The sequence below is a fragment of the Hyperolius riggenbachi genome, chromosome 4, assembly GCF_040937935.1.
Source record: "Hyperolius riggenbachi isolate aHypRig1 chromosome 4, aHypRig1.pri, whole genome shotgun sequence".
Lineage (NCBI taxonomy): Eukaryota > Metazoa > Chordata > Amphibia > Anura > Hyperoliidae > Hyperolius > Hyperolius riggenbachi.
In genome coordinates, this window is record NC_090649.1 from 419474081 (window position 1) to 419495114 (window position 21034).

The following is a 21034-nucleotide window of genomic DNA, read 5'->3' on the forward strand; positions in this document are numbered from 1 at the left end:
TTGAATATTGCTCACGGCCACGCTCCCCTCCGTGTACGAGCACGGATGGACAATACAGGTGGCTTTACTCTGTGTGAACTGCTCCATGCTAGTACACAGACGCGAGCCCCAGTGCTGCCATGCTCGTACACGGAGGGCAGCACGGCCGCAAAGATGAGGCTCCCAGCAGTGGAGGGGTTGTGGATGATCAGGGGAGCCTCTTCTCTCTATTTTGTTTTCTCCTATGGCTACAGGTTTAATTTAAAGTCATGTATGTATTGTATGTTTATATACTAGTCTTGGAGAAAAAAAATGCTTTTGACATGGTACATTAATATAATTTCAGTTGTGTTTTGTACCTGTGTATAATGTGCTGCTTGGCTTTGCTTTCCTTCCAGGGTATGGATGATCTGCAGGTTAGAGCAGCTGCCACAGATATATTTTCTTATCTGGTAGAATTTAGTCCGTCTATGGTTCGGGAGTTTGTAATGCAGGAAGCCCAGCAGAGTGATGATGTAAGTAGCTACCTCAAAGAGTATACCTGAATGACATTTCATTTTGTTGTACTTAGCACAATTCAACTGTCTTGTATGAATAGCTTCTAGCATTTGGTTGTTTACGGTTCCATATCCCTCTAGAGCAGAGTTCCCCAACCCTGTCCTCAAGGTCCACCAACAGTACATGTTTTGCAGGAAGCCACAAACATGCACAGGTGAGGTAATTAGTGCCTACTTTTGTGGATTTCCACAAAACATGTACTGTTGGTGGGCCTTGAGGACAGGGTTTGGAAACATTGCTCAATAGGCTCAAAACACGACAAACTGATGGGAAACTATGCTAGACTTTCTGCTCAGATGCAATAAAGCAGAAGCAAGACTCTGGCAGTCACCCATGTGAACGGCTGCTAGCGGTCATACACCATAACACCCCTAACACACCAGGGGATTTCTATTACGACAGGGATCGGTACACTATCCCCAAGGTTGCGTGGAGTGTAGCGGAATCCAGCATGGCGGGGGAGAAGGGAGAACAATACGATTGTGCTGGGCTCAGGCGTCGGGGATGCCGGATCTTTAGCAGGTGTTGTGTGGCCGCCGAACACGCTGGTTTGACTCAGGAATCTCGGCCAAGACAGTTTTTATCATCTGCCACGGCTGAGTTTAACCTCCCTGGCGTTCAATTACAACAGGATTTCAGTGCAAAAAGTGATCCAATTAATTTTCGTAACCTTTTTTTTTTTCCTTGCCAAAATGTGGCAAGCAATGGTCTAGTACAGTGTTTCTCAACATTTTATTGGTATGTACCCCTTATAAAACCCTGTACTCACCAAGTACCCCTCTAGCATAGTAAACCTTATCACAAGTACCCCATGACAAATAAATATTTAATCGTAGTACATAATAATTGGTTCTAAACCATTTCCAAGCATTTACTATTGCTTTTAATTAGCTAAAATACTAATTTGGTGTTTATGTAGGATTTATAATTTTCTAAAACTCTAAATTTGTTATACTTGGTTAAGTATATCAAGCATGAGTACCCCCTGGAACCATCAGAAGTACCACTTGGGGTACGCATACCGCATGTTGAGAACCTAGGGTCTAGTATACAGTGCAAGAGAGGATTGACGTGTATGCACGTCAATACTTTTCACAGCTTGTTTTGTATTGACGCGTATAACCATCAATACACCAGAGAGGTTAAACCAGCAGGTGTACGTAGCTTTAGATCTTGTAAATTCATACCTTCCTTTTATCTGTTGTTTTTCTGGCCTACCACATTGCATCATTTGATATTCAGTATGATTCTACTAGCTTATTACTGCTTGGTGCAGTAAAAAGCCACATACCCATCCATTGTACAACTCCCCCCTTTTAAGCGTATAACACATGGTATGTAAAATTGTATCTTACATTTGTAGCTCCACCTGCTGGTGGAGTCGTATAGCTGTGAGGTTAAAGTGAATGGGAACAACATTTAAAAAAATGACAGATACTTACCCAAGGAGAGGGAAAGCTCTGGGTCCTATAGAGCCTTCCCGGTGCCCTCGTTCCAGTGCTGGCTCGCCCGGTACCAGTATTTGACTAATTTAGTCAAATACTGCTTTACCCGGCCGAAGGAGGCTTCAGAAGTCTTCAGGGAGCCCGAGTGCTCCTGAAGAAGGGCGGCCCTGTACTGCACCTGCGCAAGCACGCTCTCTTGCATGCTCATGCCAGTGCAGTATGGAGCCGCATGTCTTCGGGAGGACACGGCTACTGAAGACTTCCAAATACCCTTTCGGCGGGGGATTGAAAGGGGGGGGGGGGTAGCACAGGATAGAGACCACCGAGAGAGGAGACAGAAGGCTCTATATGACCCGGAGCCTTCCCTCTCCTTAGGGTAAGTATTTGCTTCATTTTTTAAAAAATGCGGTTCCCATTCACTTTAAACACACCTGAATTTAGTGTACAAGTAGTCCCCGGGTAACTAACGAAATTTGGGCTGTAGGTTTGTTCTTAACCTGAATGTACTCTTAAAGTGAACCAGAGACGTAGAAAGAATCCACACTTACCTGGGGCTTTCTCAAGCCCCATAAACACGCTTGAGTCTTTTGTTGTCCTTCCGCGGTCTGCCGTTCAGCTACGATCACCCCCGGTAACTGCTTCAGTTGCGTCAGTCAGGGTCTTCTGCGCATGCCCCTGGTAAGTATCGATTCTTTCTAGTCTATGATCTCTGGTTTACTTTAAGTCGGAACACTATTCCTTTTCTGTCCCCTGTACGTCCTCTGTGCCTCCAGTGTCCCTCTCTGTGCCACCTCTGCCCCCTGTACCTGCTTATACAAGTGTAAAAGCCATTTTTTCTTTAATTTTTTTAAAAAAATCTATTTTCTCTAAAACGACAAGTCCTGTTTGACTTGTTCCCACAGAGTCTGTGGTGTTAGTATCAGCATGTCGTTCATAAGTCGGGGACTACCTGTACTGATAACCTATGTACCTATGTATGTTCCATGAGCAATGCTTCTCATCTCCCCTTTTCTTTCTTCTTCTTCTTGCCGCAGGACATTCTGTTAATAAACGTTGTAATAGAGCAAATGATTTGCGATACAGACCCAGAGCTTGGAGGAGCTGTCCAGTTAATGGGACTCCTGCGGACACTGATAGATCCAGAGAACATGTTAGCCACCGCTAATGTAAGAACATGCAAATGGGTAATAGCATCTTTATTATTTTCTTCAGCTGTGCCTTTGTTTCTGCATGCCTTTCAGAAGTACTTGTCATAGTGCATGTAGCCTTTTTTGCATAACCCGCTTAGAGTGATGTGCAAAGTATTTAAGTGATGTCACTTTGTTTTTCAACAGAAAACTGAGAAGAGCGAGTTCTTGAATTTCTTCTACAACCATTGTATGCAAGTCCTCACCGCTCCGCTGCTCGCCAATACATCGGAAGACAAGCCAGACAAGGGTGTGTTGCCAGCCAGTGAACTTTGTATAATCTGCTAAATTTACAACCTAAATACATAAGCATACTTTTATCTGTCTTAAAAATTGAGTTCAGCCAGTCTAAAGCCTTGCACACCACGGATGAGACATGTCACCCAACGACATTGCCGGGGCTAGCAACGTGTTCAGTTGCTATGCGGGGAGGCCAAGGACCGACAGAGTGTTGCGGGTGTGATGTCACGCAGGAGCTGGGTGAGGGGGAGAACAATGTTCTCAGCCGGCGTTCAGCCAAAGCAAATCGCCAGGCTGATCGCTGACTGAGGGGTCGGGGACCGCTGTACACATGTTGGATTCTCCGCAGAGGTGGTTATCGGCCACCTCATCCAAGTTTTTATCTTGTGTGCTTAAAGGGAAGGTTCGGGGAGGGCTGTAAAAAAATAAAAATCAAAATCCACTTACCTGGGGCTTCCTCCAGCCCGTGGCAGGCAGGAGGTGCCCTCGCCGCCGCTCCGCAGGCTCCCGGTGGCCGACCCGACCTGGCCAGGCCGGCTGCCAGGTCGGGCTCTTCTGCGCTCCAAATGCCGGCACTTCTGCGTCCCACGCGGACGCGCTGACGTCATCCGGCGGACGTCCGATGATGTCAGCGCGTCCACGTGGGACGCAGAAGTGCCGGCATTTGGAGCGCAGAAGAGCCCGACCTGGCAGCCGGCCTGGCCAGGTCGGGTCGGCCACCGGAGGCCACCGGGAGCCTGCGGAGCGGCGGCGAGGGCACCTCCTGCCTGCCACGGGCTGGAGGAAGCCCCAGGTAAGTGGATTTTTATTTTTTTACAGCCCTCCCCGAACCTTCCCTTTAAGCTATGTACACTCTAGTTTAAATTTGGCTGAGTGGCTGATAGACAAACTCGTTGAAGATTCTAGAACAGGCATGGGCAAACTTGGCCCTCCAGCTGTTAAGGAACTACAAGTCCCACAATGCATTGCAGGAGTCTTACAGCCACAGTCATGACTCATAAAGGCAATTGCATTGTGGGACTTGTAGTTCCTTAACAGCTGGAGGGCCAAGTTTGCCCATGCATGTTCTAGAAGGTATCCATCGTGTATACAGTGGCCACCAGATTTTGCCAAAGCTCCAGCATGCCTTCCTCCATAGTAGCAGAAGCGTCGCTAGCGTGTAGGCAGGTAACACATTTTGTACTGCCCCACTACATAGTCACGCCACTTGTACGTCTATTTCTGTTTTATAGCTTTTTGTCATACAGGGCAACTCATTGCAAAATTAAATTAGAATAACACTGGTACATTTTGCACTGTATATTGAGGCAAATGCATATGCCTAGCAAGAGTGCCCAGACAAAATTGTAGTAGCTTTGGGAACTGTTTAATTTGAATAATGCCCCCTATACCTGAGGCAGTATTGACATTATGACATTAGTGCTGTTTCTTGCTGCAAGGTAATAGCACCACATCTCAGACCACTGACAAATGTCAGGTCACAAATGGTGCCATTCAGCTGCGCTAAATTGCAGCTGGAAGGCACTTGGTGGCTGCCAGACCAGCGCCATGGAGTTGAGGAGTCGGAGCAATTTTAAGTAGAGGTTTCATAAATGGAGGAGTCGGATGATTTGTGTACCAACCCCACAGCCCTGGTAAGAATTAGACTAAGGCGTCTGAGTCAAGGAGGCAGATCAATTTTGGGTACCTGGAGTCTGTTTCATAAAATGGGGAGACTGAGTTGGATTCGGTTGATTTTTGTACCGACTCCGCAGCCCTGTCTACTGGTCAGATTTAAATGTTAAGTCAGTGTGAGAAGTGATCAATAATCTGCAAATGTATAACTATGTACATTTTGTTGCAATTTGTATGCAGCTTCAAATTGGACCAATCAAACAAATGTGCTTCTAGTTTTACATTAGCCCAACTCCAGTCTGCATACAATTTACTACAGATTCGCTGTACAATAAGATGCAGACCGGGCAGTGTCTCTTTAGTTGCATTAATTCCCATACGTTACAGCCAACAAAACGGAAAAAACTTCAGCATGATGTAAACTTCAAACCTGGTGCCGTTATCAGGGATGAGCTCCGGATAAGTTCTGAATGGGTTTCAACGGGTGAGGGAGAGATAAACATGCCCAGCTGCCATCTACTTTAATCAATCCCACTGGCGCGTCCCGCGCTGCGTTCCATTCCGTGTCACGTGACTACTACGCTTCCTCCTTCAACGCGGAAGGAGGAACGTGTGTGTGTGTGTGTGTGTGTGTGTGTGTGTGTGTGTGTGTGTGTATGTATATATATATATATATATATATATATATATATATATATATATATATATATATATATATATATATGTATATGTATATATATATATATATATAATGTGTATATAGCTTTCTTTTTGTACAAATTACTGCAGAGTTTACAGCAAGTAGGAACTGTAAAGGTAATCTTGACCTCCACTCTGCCGAATCACCAGTGCTGCAGATTTGCTGAAATATATTAAAGCAATAGGATTAGCCATACTATGCTAGGGAAAAAACACATATAAAGGAGATAAATACTTGATCTACTTACATAACACATGTATTGTACTGTCCACATTTTGATTTCAGTAAGTTTTATATAGTAAATGAAGAGAATTCTGTTCCTGGTGAGAACCATGTCTTTTGCCCACAGTTTGAGGCTAAATACGGATGTAATTTCTTCCCTCAACTTTTCTTTCTTTTTTTCTTCCAATCGCTGAGTCATCTCAGCTTTGCTTGTAAACGCAAGTGAGCAGAGGATCATGTTTCAGATAGGCAGCTAGGCAGGGAAATTTAAAGGGAAGAGGAGGAATATATTATAGAGAAAAAGAAACCCCAGCATGCAACTGAATGGCAATGGTCATTAAAGTGCCAGTGCTCCTAAGGTATGTGATAACCCCAAACCATAACCAGTTGCTGTTGAAATTTGATTTTTATGGTGACAATCCCGCTTTAATCAATAGAAATGTATACAAGGAATATGTCTAATGTGGAGGAAGGTCTTGGTTTTACTGTATCATGAGTTGATTTTTGTTTTTATGTGGGTCTTAAAACCTGTTTTTTTGTTTTTGTTTTTTTTTTTCGTTTTTTTCTGATTTACAATTTGTATTTTCTTCTTTTATCAGATACTGCTGTTGCATCTCCTAGAAGTAACACCATTTGTCCAGGTACATACCCTGCATTTCTGTTACTTACGGGCTTTCGTCCATAGATCTGCAGACGTTCCTAAACTCCAATGACAGGACCCCCACCAGAACATGCAATGCACAGATTGCCTCTATTGGCCACCATGGTCATGTGACCAGAGTCAGTTTCTTGCTTGTTATTGCCCCATTGCAGTGAAAGCGAGGCAGTGCAGCTGAACAGCACTAACCAGTCTTTCTGTGCTAATTGTGTGTCACCTGGGCTTTGTGGCTACCTGTGTTTCACTGGAAGACTGTTTTTCTTGTACTTTGTGATGGGTTCCAGTATATACATTTGTTGGGGTATTCAGACTGCAGTAAAATAAAGCCCAATGAGTAGTTGTCACTAGTAAGGATGGTCCTTGAGATGCATTCTGTGTTGATGCAGGTGTATGCAAATTTTGTATGCAGGTTGAAAATGAACAATTAAATTCCATTTTTTGCAAGAGTTGATTGGTCCACTTTCAAGCTCCAAACAAAAACTTGCCTCAACTCAATTGTTGGCATCTCATTGACTTTCCCTAGTCACTATTGCGACATCCAGCTGAGCTATTATGCAAACTGACTTTCATATATCATTTTAATATGTATTATTGTACATTACAAAATAGTAGTCATTTTCAAATGAGCTGTAATTTGTTTAAATAAGTGCATTTGAGTGTTAGCTTATGAAACTATTGTCAGCTCTGTCAGCCCCACATCAGCTGGATTCTGGTGCATAGCTCTGCCCACTTGCAGAAAATGGCTCTGACCTTTACTATATCCAATATAGATAAGGTAGAGGCCTTTTTCTGTAAGGTGGTGGGGCTACACGCTGGAACCCAGCTGATGTGGGGTTCTAAGGAATCTTCTACAGAGGTGTCAAGACATTCACATTAGCCTATGACAGGCTGAGATGGCTGACAGGGTAGAGTGTCAGCTTCTTGACCAGGAGATTTTTCTTCAGATGCCATCCTAATATAGCTTTAAAGTGAGACGTGCCATGATGAGATAGACGTGTATATGCAGTGGCAAGCATAAAGACACTTACGCTGTGCTCCTTATATTTTTTTCCCTGCCTGAAAGCGTTAATATTCAGCTATGGAATTTACAGTTTTTCTCCAGTGGGGCTCACTGATAACAAATTACAGCTATAAAACACTTCCCTAAGCAGATAACTGGGGTACTGACTATAAGAGAAAAGATGAAAAAGTCAATAGTTCATGTATTTTCACTGCAATTGAGCAGAGACTATAAAACATTAAATCTGCTTTGTAAATGTTTATACATAAAATAAAACCTTGAGCTATCTAAAAAGTCATTTTTAGGAGTAGGAGTATAGATTTGATGGTTTATCATTAGTTTATTTTCATCTCGGGTTCACTTTAAAGTTTCAAAGCTTTGGCAGTGTTAAAATGCCTTTTATGTTACACACTTTCAATCAACAAGATTCTTAAATGTAAAATAGTCGGTGGTATCATGAACTGAGGAATTGGATGAGTTTTGTACCGAACCTCTTGGGAGATGAGCAGGGCTGTGGAGTCGGAGTCGGGGCAATTTTGGGTGCCTGGAGACGGAGTCGGGGAAAAATGCACCGACTCCTAATGAATTTAAACTGTAATTAAAATAGAAAATATGATAAAATGTTCTATTTCTCAGATAATAGTCATCATAAATCATTTATACATACAGTAATAGCTGTGCTTAGTCCACAAAAATAAAATAAACCAATCAAAATTAGTTACTTGTGCTGCTTCAATAAAGCAGTCCCCGTATTTTTAAAGTCAGATATACACATCTGATTGTGACTATGTATATAATGTGTACACAGGAATCTCTTATATATACTAAATAACATCTATGCTGTAAGTATAAAGCCTGATGTGTAGCCGTGTCACTAATAGAGATGGTCAATGAGATGGAAATAATTCTGCGTTGATGCTCATTTATGCAAATGTATGCGCTCTCTTTGCTCATGAAATCAAATAATTTGATATGTTGTTAAAATTCGGTTTGGTGACTACAAATTAAATAACTGGGAAGGAAGAAAAAAGTTTTATGCATACCTGGGGCTTCTTCCAGCCCCCTTCAGGCTAATCAGTCCCTCGCTGTCCACCTCCACCACCTGGATCTTCTGCTATGAGTCCTGGTAATTCAGCCAGTCAGCGCAGTCTGGCCGCATTCCGCTTCCACAGCCAGGAGCGTTCTGCACCTGCACAATAGTGCTGCGCAGGTGTAGTACGCTCCCGGCGGCGGAGTGTGTGCATGCGCACTACGCCAGACAGGCTCAAGTACCTGGACTCATAGCAGAAGATCCAGGTGGCGGAGGAGGACAGCGAGGGACTTAATAGCCTGAAGGGGGCTGGAGGAAGCCCCTGGTATGTATAAAACTTTAATTTCATCTGTCTCAGGTTTACTTTGTTACACAGTAGTACTATACTCTACATACGCACTCTCCATAGAGCTGCAGGGAATCCACTGAGTATGCTGTGCACATTGAACACAGAGGTGTTGTCTATCGCCCATAAACCTGGTTCAGATTGTGCATGAAGAATGTGTAATAGAGGAAGAATCTCCTTATTCCCCTGCAGAGTACCTGCACATCACTTTTACATGTACCCACAGTTACATTGCCTAGGGCCTGATAGATATTCTTTGTTCCGGTCTGTACATTTTACAAGTACTCTTACTAAGGACTAGTTTTAGTCTATGGCTAAAGGGAATAAATATGGCAGTCTCCATATCCTTCTCACTTCAGTTGTCTTTTAAAATTCCTAAGGATTGGCAGTTAAGAGACAAATTTCATGTTACATACTTTTAATCAACAAGATTGTAATATGCCAATTAGAGGAGTCTGAGTCGGTGGAATCCTAAACTGAGGAGTCTGAGTCGGTGCCTGCAATCATTGTATGCCTTCTGGAACAGGTACATTTTCTCCCAGCAGTTTAAAGGGACACTATGCAAAAAATTGTAAAATTTAAAATGTGTAAACATAAATGAGAAGTACATTTTTTTCCAGAGTAAACTGAGCCATATATTACTTTTCTACTATGTTGTTGTCACTTACAGTAGGTAGTAGAAATCTGACAGAAGTGACAGGTTTTGGACAAGTCCATCTTTTCATAGGGGAGTCTCAGGGATTTATTTATTTTCAAAAGCACTTAGTGAATGGCAGTTGCTCTGTCCAACTGCCAAAAAACAGTGTAGCGAGCAGGGAAGCTGGCCAGCATCATTGTTTAAATCCTTTTTAGGGAATATCTTTATAAAGAATTCTTCCCTATTCTACCCATTCTTCCCTAATTGGTCAGCGACGCTGGGTATGAGTCTGGGCATTCTACTGACCATTGATCACTGACAGACAGTCGGTCAGAGCATGTAACTCCCAGTTTTTCCCACAATCCTTCAGGGCAAAGGTGAGACGTAGCTCCTCCCAGGAACAGGAACAGACAGCACTTCCCCTATAAAAAAGTCACATGGTTAGTCCACCCTCAGTGCTGTTTGTTCCTGCCTCCAGGCAGGTCGGCATCTCCCCTCTGGGTGAAGCCTGTGTGCTGGGCTGCAGGTGGATCCTTCTGGGTGGCTGAGACTGTGGTACTGAGGCAGTCTGGCCATGCGCCCCAGGCTGGATCTTTCCTGGGGTTTGCCTACCTTTCTCTCCCGCTGCCAGGGAGAGCAAGTGTGGAAGGCGTGGGTTTCCCTTGGCGGCCTTGCGGCAGCGGAGCAGGACGGAGGTAAGCCAGCGGCCATGTGGAGCGCATTGCGGCCATTAGGACGCTTGGCCGCGTCCGGATGCGTAATTTCCGGCGGGTATGCCGGAGGTAGCAATTTGTAGAGCTGGTTCATTACTCCTTCTGAACCTCCGGTCCGCCCCTCATCCAATTGCGGCAGGCCGGATATGTTTTAAACGGGAGGCTGCGCAGGCCTGTTTGCACTGTTGCTCAGAGGGAGTTTGGTCCTGCGCTGGACATGAAAGTTTGGAGACATGTCAGACGCTAAGAGGATTGAGGGCAACCAGGCCGCCCAGAAGGTGAGATAATGGCTTCTCTTTCTGGGCTAAATGTGCTAAAGCTGTACAGAGTTACATGCCTTGTTGGTTTTGTTTGTTTGCAGGCCAAAACTGAGGCCGCTGCTAAATCTGCTGAGGCTGCTGCTGCAGATAAGCATAGGCTCCCTCCTAATTATAAGAGATGCCCTTTGTGCAATTTTAAGCTAATGTTGCCCTATGCAAAGACTCTGTCAGTTGTGCATAGAGAGGGTTATGAGGGAGGAGTCGGGTCACTCTGTTCAGAATACATTGAGATCCTTTAGGGCCCTTTTCCACTAGCAATCGCTAGCGTTCACGCTGAACGCTAGCGATTGCTGAATCGCAATTACCGGCGATTCCCCGACGTTCGCGGCCGCGATTTTGCTATGCTATGCACTGCATAGCAAAATCGCGGCAATAATCGCTCCGCCGCGCGATCGCGATCCGGTCAAAAACGAATCGCGGTAGTGGAAATGACCTACCGCGATTCCTATGTTAAAAGCAAACTGTAGCGATTTGACAAATCACTAGCGGTTTGCGGTTTTGCGATTAAGCAATCGCAAACGCTGTAGTGGAAAAGGGCCCTTAGAGAGGAGATTAATGCTTCATTGGAATCAATTAAGTCCTCATTATTGAATGCTAATCCATCTACTTCTCAGGTTGCTGTATCTGGAGTATCTGTGACTGAGGTTGATGTTAGTCAGGCTGAGTTTGCAGCTAGTTCTGAGGATTCAGACATTAGAGAAATAAAATCTGAGTCTGTTCCAAAGTTTAAATTCCGTATTGAGGATACGGAGGCATTGATTTCTGCCATTAATTACTCTTTTGGAGTTGAGTAAGGATGTGGTAGCTAATTTGTCTATTCATGATCAATTATACAAAGCTAAAGGATCCACTTGATAAAAAAGTGGATGCTTATTTGAAGAGGTCTTTGGAGGCTAGTGTGGCTATGTTTAGGCTGGCTGTTGCCTCTACATGTATGGTCAGAGCTTTGGAGCTGTGGATTAATCAGCTCAGAGCTAATATACTGGCTGGTGCACTTGTTGAGCATTTGTTGAATTCTATTGCGATTCTCATTAAATCTGCTGCATATTTAGCTGATTCCTCTACTGAGGCAATTAGGTTTACACCCACTGCTGAAATTAATGATCAGCTTACATCGAACAAAAAGAAAAAAATTTTCCTAAAAAGAAAAAAGCTGTTGCAACTAAAGTTTTTTTTGTGTGATCAAAAAGATGCCTCTAAAGATCAGAGAAAGAAAAGGGGTTTTAAATATAAAGCTCCGAAGACCCAGTCAAAATCCCGATGACTCGTGTCAGGCGATGGGGGGAGGCTATGATGCTTCTCTCTCAGGTGGGCAAAAGGGGCAAAAAGCCTGTTTATTTGCCGAACAATAAAGTTTGGTTACCAAATAGTTTGCGCTCCATCCATCATCAAAATTTGTGGTCTCAAAGGCCCCAGGAGATCCCACTCTGTTTCCAGAAATTTTGAGTATATTGCAAAACATGCTAAAACAGAATGTATTTTATCTTGTGCCAGATCAAACAATCTGAAACAGTCTGTATGCATGTTGGATTATTAGGGCTCTGTACAAATTAACAAGCTGACACATCATTGCATTCCAGCGGTGTGTAGCTTCTAAGAGTAACAATGGTTAATTTGCATATAGTCAGCAGTGATGCACTGGGAGACATCTCAAGCTCATTCCAACCTGAATTATTGCAAATTCTTTCTGTTTTAAGAAAGCAAACTTTTTTGCTATTCTTAGCATTTTAGTAAGAGGGCTTTTAGGACCTTGGTAGCCTCTTACACACTCTGAGTTCTGGGTCACCATGAGCTTGCTGGTTAGTCTGTATCCTGTGCCAGTAAAGGAACAAAAGCAAAGCTTCTGTTTCACTATTTTTGTAGTAAAAAGTCGTCGGGCAAGTTCCGCCTGATTCTGAACCTAAAAAGACTTAACCTGTTATGAGACAGAAAAAGTTCGGATGGAATCCATTTTTTCAGTAAAGGAGCTACTGTTTCCAGGGCCCTTTATGGCATCTCTCGATCTGAGATGCATATTGGCATTCACCAAAAATCGCAAAATATCCTAAAATTTGCATTTGGAGTAAATAGGAGGGTAGAACACTACCAGTTTGTTTGCCTTTCGTTTGGGATCACTTCTGCCCCAAGAGTGTTCACAAAGATGCTGGGAGAAGTATTGATTCCGTTAAGAGAGCAGTCGATTTTAATCATTCCGTGTTTAGACGACTTGCTTATTCTCGGAAGTTCAGCAGATCAACTGACAAACCATTTAAATCTGGTATCGGAACATCTCTGATCCCTAGGTTGGATTATCAACCTAGAGAAGTACTCTTTGATTCCAAGTCAGAAAACGCCTTTGCTAGGCATGCTAGTGGATTCATTAAAACAGAGGATTTTCTTTCCTCCGGAAAATATCCTAAAGATAAATTTGGCAGTGAAATCATTAGAGGGAAGACAAGGTTTCCCTAAGGATGATTTTGTCTGTGCTGGGATTGATGTCATCCACAATGGTGGCAGTACCCTGGGCGCTGGCGCACATCAGGAAGTTGCAGAGTTTCCTTCTAGGAAATTGGGACGGTCGTCCATAAACATAAGATTTCAAAGTCACAATTCCTCAAACTGTGGTGTCTCTGCAGTGGTGGTTGGAGAAATCCAACCTTGTGAAGGGAAGGCTTTGGAAGGAGCCTGTAGACAAGGTAATTACTACGGATGCAAGCGCTTGGGGCTGGAGAGCTCGTATAGCTCACAGAGCCTTTCAAGGGAAGTGAACAGAACTGGAGTCTGAGGTCATCCAACTGGAGGGAATTAAGGGCAGTAAAGCGGGCCTTATTTCAGGCGCGATCGATACTGTCACAGTCCAATGTTCTGATCCACTCTGACAATGTTACGGCAGAAGCGTTTTGTCAACAAACAGGGAGGCACGAGATCCCTGTTGTTGCAAGAAGAAATGGAGGAGATCTTGTCCTGGGCAGAAAAGAATGTGTTATCCTTGAGAGCAGTTCATCTCGAGGGAACACTCAATATAGAGGCAGACAAACTGAGCAGAAGCAGGATTCTGTCATCAGAGTGGTCTCTAAACAGAGAGAGGTGTTCCCAGACATCACAAAACGATGGGGAACACAGTCAATCGATCTGTTCACAACAGAAGACCATGCCCAGATTCAGAGTTTCTTCTCCCTCAATCCAAGAAAGCATATATCTGGGGGTGACTGCATTCATTCAGGAGTGGAACTTTCCACTTCGGTATGCACTTCCTCCTCTCAATTTGATTCCGGCAGTTATCAGCAAGAGGTTGTCAAAATCGGATGATTTTGATTGCACCTTAGAGGACCCTTGGAGACTTCCTTGCAGGCCAGATCTGCTGCTGCAAGGGAACCTGGGGCATCCACATCCAGGCAGATTGAATCCGTCAGTCTGGATCCTTACTCAAAAAAATTGGGAGTATCTGACAAGGCAGCCTCTACATTGATTGGTATCCGTAAAGAAGTTACTAGGAAGATCTACTTGAAATACTGGAAAACTTTCCATCTTTGGCTGTCCGGCTTTAAGTTTGATAGCCTGTCAGTTCCAGCAGTCCTGGATTTTCTTCAGGAGGGTTGGGATAAAAATGTTTCTGTAAGTACGCTTAAAGTGCAGATTGCTGCTTTATCTGCTTTTTCAGTTATCCCCTTGTCTTCCTCTCCTTTTGATAGTGAGGTTTCTGAAGGCTTTTTCTAGGAAACTTCCAGTTTATAAACCATACGTTTCTCCTTGGGATTATCAGGGGTTTTAAAGGGACTGTCCAAAGGTTCCTTAGAGCCTCTTAAGGACAGTTCTTTTAGATATCTTACATTAAAAACAGTATTTTTTAGTAGTCATCACTACAGCCAGAAGGGTCAGTGAGCTACAAGCTTTGTCTATGAAAAGTCCTTACTTTCAGGATACATTAGGGTTACAGACATATCCAGAGTTTTGTCCGAAGGCTATGTCTAGGTTTCACAGGTCGCATGATATTATTTTGCCTACTTTCTGTGTGAATCCAAAGTGTGGAATAGAGAGGATTTTTCACTCATTAGATGTTAGATGTGTTCTGGAATATTTGAACAGAATTTCAGATGTCAGGAAGACAGATTCTTTGTTTTATTTTCAGGGAAAACTGTAGGTCAGAGAGCTTCTAAATCTACTATAGCTAATTGGATTAGGTTAGCTATTATAGAAGCTTACAGAGTTATGGAAGTGAGGCTCCTGCCTCATTTAGAGTGCATTCTACTAGAGCTAGGGCAGCTTCTTGGGCTAATAATGCAGGGGCTTCGCCTGAGCAAATATGAGCAGCAACGTGGTCAAGCTTTTCTACGTTCATCCGTCATTATTGAATTGATGCAATGTCTGCACACGACCAAGCGTTTGGTAGAAAGGTTCTCCAAGCAGTGGTCCCACCCTGAGGTTGTATTACTTGTTAATCATCTCACCTTTGCCCTGAAGGATTGTGGGAAAAAAGCAAAGTTAGTACCTGCTAACGTTGTTTTGAACTATCCTTCAGGGCAACGATCCCACCCGGGTGTTAATTGTCTGTGTCTGATAGTTGCACGGTTATGGGTTAGTGGAATGTTCACCTGTCGGTACTTGGCTAAACGCACTGAGGGTGGACTAACCATGTGACTTTTTTTTTATAGGGGAAGTGCTGTCTGTTCCTGTTCCTGGGAGGAGCTACGTCTCACCTTTGCCCTGAAGGATTGTTCAAAACAACGTTAGCAGGTACTAACTTTGCTTTTCTCTCACTCGCTGCCCTAGTGTGTCAGCACTTGCCACATGTGAGATAGCTACACCCCGCTTTCACCTCATTAGCGGGGGGGATCAGCAAAGACCCTCACAGAGCTGCACAGTTGGCTGGATGTAGCAGCTGACACACGCCACAGACCCCATATTCAAAGCTGGTCTGTGGTATAACCAATAGGTTTTTACATTTGGAGTTCATTTTACCTCCTATTTATACCGATAGGGTGTGTCTTCTTAGACTCAGTGTTTGTAGTATTTTCCCTGGTATCCATTTGGTCAGTGTTTATTTATTTATTTTCAAAAGCACTTAGAGAATGGCAGTTGCTCTGTCCAACTGCCACAAACTGTGTAGTGAGCAGGGAAGCTGGCCAGCATCATTGTTTAAATCCTTTTTAGGGAATATCTTTATAAAGAATAAAAGCCTTGCTAAGAATCCCCTATGAAGAGATGGACTAGTCCAAAACCTGTCACTTCTGTCAGATTTCTACTACCTACTGTAAGTGACAGCAACATAGGAGAAAAGTAATTTATGGCTCTTTACTCTGGAAAAAAACCTACTTCTTATTTGTTTATTAAAAAAAACAAAAGTTTGCTTTCTTAAATCAGAAAGAATTTGCGATAATTCAGTTTGGAGTGAGCTTGAGATATTACCCAGGGCATCACTGCTGAATATATGCAAATTAACCATTGTACCCTTAGAAGCTAAACACACCTCCAGAACCGCTGGAATGCAATGATGTGTTAGCTTGTTAATTTCTACAGAGCCATAATAATCCAACATGCATACAGACTGTTTCGGATTGTATGATCCTCATCAGTGCATGGCATGGATTAATTTGGCTCTATGCAGTAGGGCTTGTAACACCGAGAGGTACAGACTAACCAGCAAGCTCATGGTGACCCAGAACTCCTTGGAGTGTGTAAGGGACTACAATGGTCCTAAAAGATGTTAAGAAAAACATAAGTTTGCTTTATTTGTTTGTTTGCACATATTTTAAATTTAGTGCCCCTTTAATTTTAGTTTATCCCCATGGTCCTGTTACATCTAATGCAAGCACTTTATTGCTCTAGTTTAAATTTAAGTACAGTATACAATCACACAGGCCTGTTTCAACTGTACAATGAGAAATGTTTTTGGAAGTGCATTCCAAGTTTCCTTCTGCCATCAGTGACTAATTTGAAACGTGTTTTTCAGATAACTATCAGACCGCCCAGCTGCTTGCATTAATTTTGGAGTTACTGACATTTTGTGTTGAACATCACACTTACCACATCAAGAATTACATCATGAATAAGGACCTGCTCAGGAGAGTGTTAATACTGATGAACTCTAAGCATACGTTTCTGGCTCTCTGTAAGTGTCTGCACGTGTTTGTGTTTTAAAATGTAGTAGTCGGTTGTTTTAATTCTCTCATTGAGGAGATGTATTTAACCACTTTAGCCTCAGCTACAGTATATCTACGTCCTCTGTGATTTCATCTTAGCCACAAGGACGTAGATATACCCTCAACATAAATTGTGACAGGAACATAATCTAGGTAATAAATTATGTGATAATCGGTAGAAATAGCCAAACAATGTGTGCTTTTTATCTACAGTAGCACTTTTTATTTTTGGTTCTTTTCCGTTAGCTGGGCGCAAACCGATAGGTGGCGCTAAAATGCCGGCAGCAGAGTTACAGCTTTCCCTACTATCCATGGCGGCCTGGAGGGAGAATAGTAATTAAGGCCACCTAGTGGTTGCGCCCGGCTAAAGGAATAGTACCTTATTTTTAAGCTGCATTTTTTCCCATTAAAATGCATAGAAAACAAAATTGTTCTAGGGAAAAAAATGCCATACAATGTAAGTCTAGTTTGTCTTGGGAAAAAAAAATAAAAAAAAATAAATATATATATATATATATATATATATATATATATATATATATATATATATATATATATATATATATATATATATATATATATATATATATTTATTTTAGTTGTCATAAGTTGGGATAAAGCTATTGCTTTATCCTTACTTTTTGGATGTTGCTCCCGTGCTGATGGCAAATCGCATCCGTATTGTATTTTTTGGGGGGCTGGCTGCATATTTTTTTTCAGTAGGCTATTGAAAAATTGACCCTTATGCCTTTTCCTATGTCTGAAGCCTAACACCATTGTAAATACTTTTATTTAATTCATCTTGTGTAAGATTCCATCTTGAGCTCCAAAATATCAAAATCACATTAAAAATCCCAATTACACCCAATATTGCACCAAAATTGCAATTTCAGGAAAAACTCAGAGAAATATACTTCCTCCTCCGCAGCTTTGGAATTAAAGAGAGTCTGAAGCGAGAATAAAACTCTTTTTACCTTATATTCAGCAGGGGCATGTATGCCCCTGCTAAAACGCCGCTATCCCGCGGCTGAACGAGGGGTCTTTACCCCTCAAATCCCCTCCATGCTGTGCGGGGAGCGCTTCCTGTTGAGGCAGGGCTAATGGCCGCAGCCCTTCCTCTCGGCGCGTCTATCAGCGCTGATCGCTGCCTCTCCCCGCCCCTCGGTCTTCCTTCACTGAGAGGGGCGGGGAGAGGGGGAGATCCGCCGCTGATAGACGCGCTAAGAGGCAGGGCTGCAGCCATTAGCCCTGTCTCAAGGAGCAGCAAAATCTACGACCAAGTTGGTCATGGATTTTGCAGGGGGGGTTTTGGTGGGTAAAGCAGCGTTTTAGCAGGGGCAAACATGTCCCTGCTGAATATAAGGTAAAAAGCGAGTTTTATTCTCGCTTCAGAGTCTCTTTAACAGAGCTGGTAGATGAACCAGATAATTTCTAAGGAAACTTACACTTTTCAAAATGCTTTACATTTTGAATATTTTTGGGGTGTACATTTTTTGTTTTTTTTCAATATTGTGAGTTTCTTCCTGCTTTAAAGACCCCTTCCAGGATTGTTATGAACGTTGCTGAGTAGTCAGCAACTGTCCCTCCTTCCTAAATGTGTGGTCACCTGTTGTGAAAGAGCTGTTCCTCTACTTGCCATGCTCAGGATCATGGTCTGGTCCAGTTGTGCCACACACCACCTGCCATAAGACACCAGTACTGGGAGAAATGTTAGTGAATTAAACCCCCAAAGGGGAAAAAGTCCTGAAAGTTGTGCTGCATCTCTGGTCCGGCTGTGAGTGCTGGCACATCCCACACTTTCCTGTTATTGTGTGGGAGCTGTGTCACCAGATGCTCCTCCCAGCACTTTGCCACACCAGTTCAGAGGCTGGGCAGAAGCTGCCAAGTGCTGTGGAGGAGATGATGGTCAAGCATAAGTTTTGTGTGAAAGAGGGAGTGGCTAAAAAAGTATTTTGGAGGAAGTGGTTGCCAGAAGCAGCTGTGTGGATGAGATGTTTGGGAGTAAAGTATCACTGAAAAGGGGGTAGGTGGGACAGGGCCAAAGGCAAAGCGAGCAAGAGAAAATTTACGTGGAGGCAGGAGTCGCCGGAAGCAGAATTATGTGGCAGACGTAGCAGCCTAAGCCTGGTTGTAGGAGAGGAGCAAATGCCAAAAGCAAGTGAGAATTGGATGCTTGTATTTAAAAAAAAAACAATCTAGCAGGAGTTGGATGTAGAATAAGGAGGCGGCAAGTGTACACTTAAGGGGCCCATACACTCAGCCGAATTTTGATCGATGTCGATCGATGGATTGCAAATCAATTGACCAATCGATCTATTTGCGACCGGTTTCAATTGATTTCAATCGATCTGACATGTTGGAAAAATTTGGCTTATCTCGGACGATGGCTTATCAATTTGCGTTGGACCTAATGGAAAACTGATGGCAACAAAATGCCATCAGATCGATTTTCAATAGATTTTATGCTGGAAAAAAATGTTTTTAAACACATCAGATAGATCAGAAAATCTACTGATGATCTATCTGCTGCTAATCTAACGAGTGTATGGCCACCTATAGTTGTCATTTTTGCTACATGCATATGTTCTTTTTTTTTTTTTTAAGGATGGGGGGAGGGTTAGTTTTTCTTCAATTGCATTCCTAACAACTGTTCTTTTTCTTCTCACAGGTGCATTGCGTTTCATGAGGCGAATAATTGGGTTGAAAGATGAATTCTATAACCGCTACATTATAAAAGGCAACCTTTTTGAGCCAGTTGTCAATGCACTTCTTGATAATGGTACCAGATACAACTTGCTAAATTCTGCAATAATAGAGCTGTTTGAATTTATCAGAGTGGTAAGTATAGTTCTTTAAAGAGACACTGAAGCGAGAAAAAAAATATGATATAGTGAATTGGTTGTGTACTATGAATAATTTCTAGACGATTAGCAGCAAAGAAAATATTCTCATACTTTTATTTTCAGGTATATAGTGTTTTTTCTAACATTGCATTATTCTATAATATGTGCAGATTACACAACACTCAGCATTCAAAATGATTCTTTCAGAGCAGTCTGTGAAGTAATGACATCTCCTCTAGCAGAGAAAAAGTAAACAGTTCACTTACAGTTGAGATAATAAAAGTCAGATAACAGCCCTCTCCACGACTAAAGCAGCCCATACACTCAGCCGATTTTCTGGCCGACCGATCAATCCCGATCGATCAATCGATTGCAAATCGGTTGGCCAATCGACCGATCGACGGCCGATTTCGATGGATTTCGATGGATTTCCATCGAACTTGCAGGGTGGAAAATTTAGGTCGATCTGATGAGATTGCTTATCAGTTTGCATTGGCCTTAATGGAAATCTGATGGCAAAAAAATGCCATCAGATCGAATTTCAATAGATTTCAAACTGAAATCTATTGGAATTCTATCCTGGTAAAAAATGTTCTAAAAACGCATCAGATAGATCATCAGATGCATTTCTTATCTATCTGCTGCCAATCTGACGAGTGTATGGGCACCTTAAGACTTAGTCGGAGAACTTAATGGCTTGTTTGCATAGAGATAACAACTGGAGTTTCTCAACTCTTCCTGTACTGGAAACAATTAGACTGATGTATCTGATCTTAATGTTTTATTTCTTAGCTGTACTACACATACAAATCATATCATTTTTTTTTTCGCTTCAGTGTATCTTTAACTATTCCATTGCCAGTGTTCTGCGTCATAGCTGTCCTACTTGCATGCTAAAGGTGGCATACTGTACACTGAGAGATGTGAATGTTTGATATGAGGGGATGTTGCCTATAAAAACAAAATATTCATGATTAAGTTAACATTTTCTGGTGTGACTCATTACTGAAATGAGAAGGTTATAGTTCTAAACTTTACTGCATCCGGCTTCATCAAACAACTGGTCAAATTTCAATTCACTAAGACTTTTTACTGCATGGAAAAGTAAAATTACAGACTAGTGAGGTAAAATACCGACTTGTGTGGTAAATACCTCAAAAATCTCAATTCACAAAGATAAGAGCTTTTTTTTTTTTTTTTTAACAAATGAGGGGTTCAGTATTTTATCTCCTGCCTAGAGCTGTCAACAACTGACAATCAGCCATTTGGTAAACTGGACATGCAAAGTAGACAGCCAATCGGAGGAGCCACCCCGTCCTACTACTCACTCCCTTGGTACCGATGTACTGCCGGGTGGGACATCAGATAGTTAATGAAAAGAGGGAGCACAGGGCACATTCATAGAGGTTTCCCCTGTAACCCT

The 21034-nt window shown here is 42.6% G+C and overlaps 1 protein-coding gene and 1 long non-coding RNA gene across 3 annotated transcripts in view; one reads left to right on the forward strand and one right to left on the reverse strand.

Moving 5' to 3' along the window:
* The window catches only part of PPP4R3B (protein phosphatase 4 regulatory subunit 3B), an 80033-nt gene that overhangs the window by 42530 nt on the left and 16469 nt on the right, over positions 1-21034 (forward strand). The window contains exons 7-12 of one of the 2 annotated variants that reach the window (XM_068232426.1): positions 378-494; positions 3017-3166; positions 3317-3419; positions 6545-6586; positions 16579-16737; positions 19437-19606. In XM_068232426.1, coding sequence (XP_068088527.1) covers positions 378-494; positions 3017-3166; positions 3317-3419; positions 6545-6586; positions 16579-16737; positions 19437-19606 — 741 coding nt within the window. The remainder of the gene's footprint in view (positions 1-377; positions 495-3016; positions 3167-3316; positions 3420-6544; positions 6587-16578; positions 16738-19436; positions 19607-21034) is intronic. The other variant, XM_068232427.1, reaches the window with a different exon arrangement.
* LOC137504262 (uncharacterized) lies at positions 9381-15663 on the reverse strand. The gene is made up of 2 exons (XR_011019461.1): positions 15588-15663; positions 9381-9536 (listed from the first exon to the last, which is right to left on the reverse strand). It is a non-coding gene; the product is annotated as an uncharacterized lncRNA (long non-coding RNA).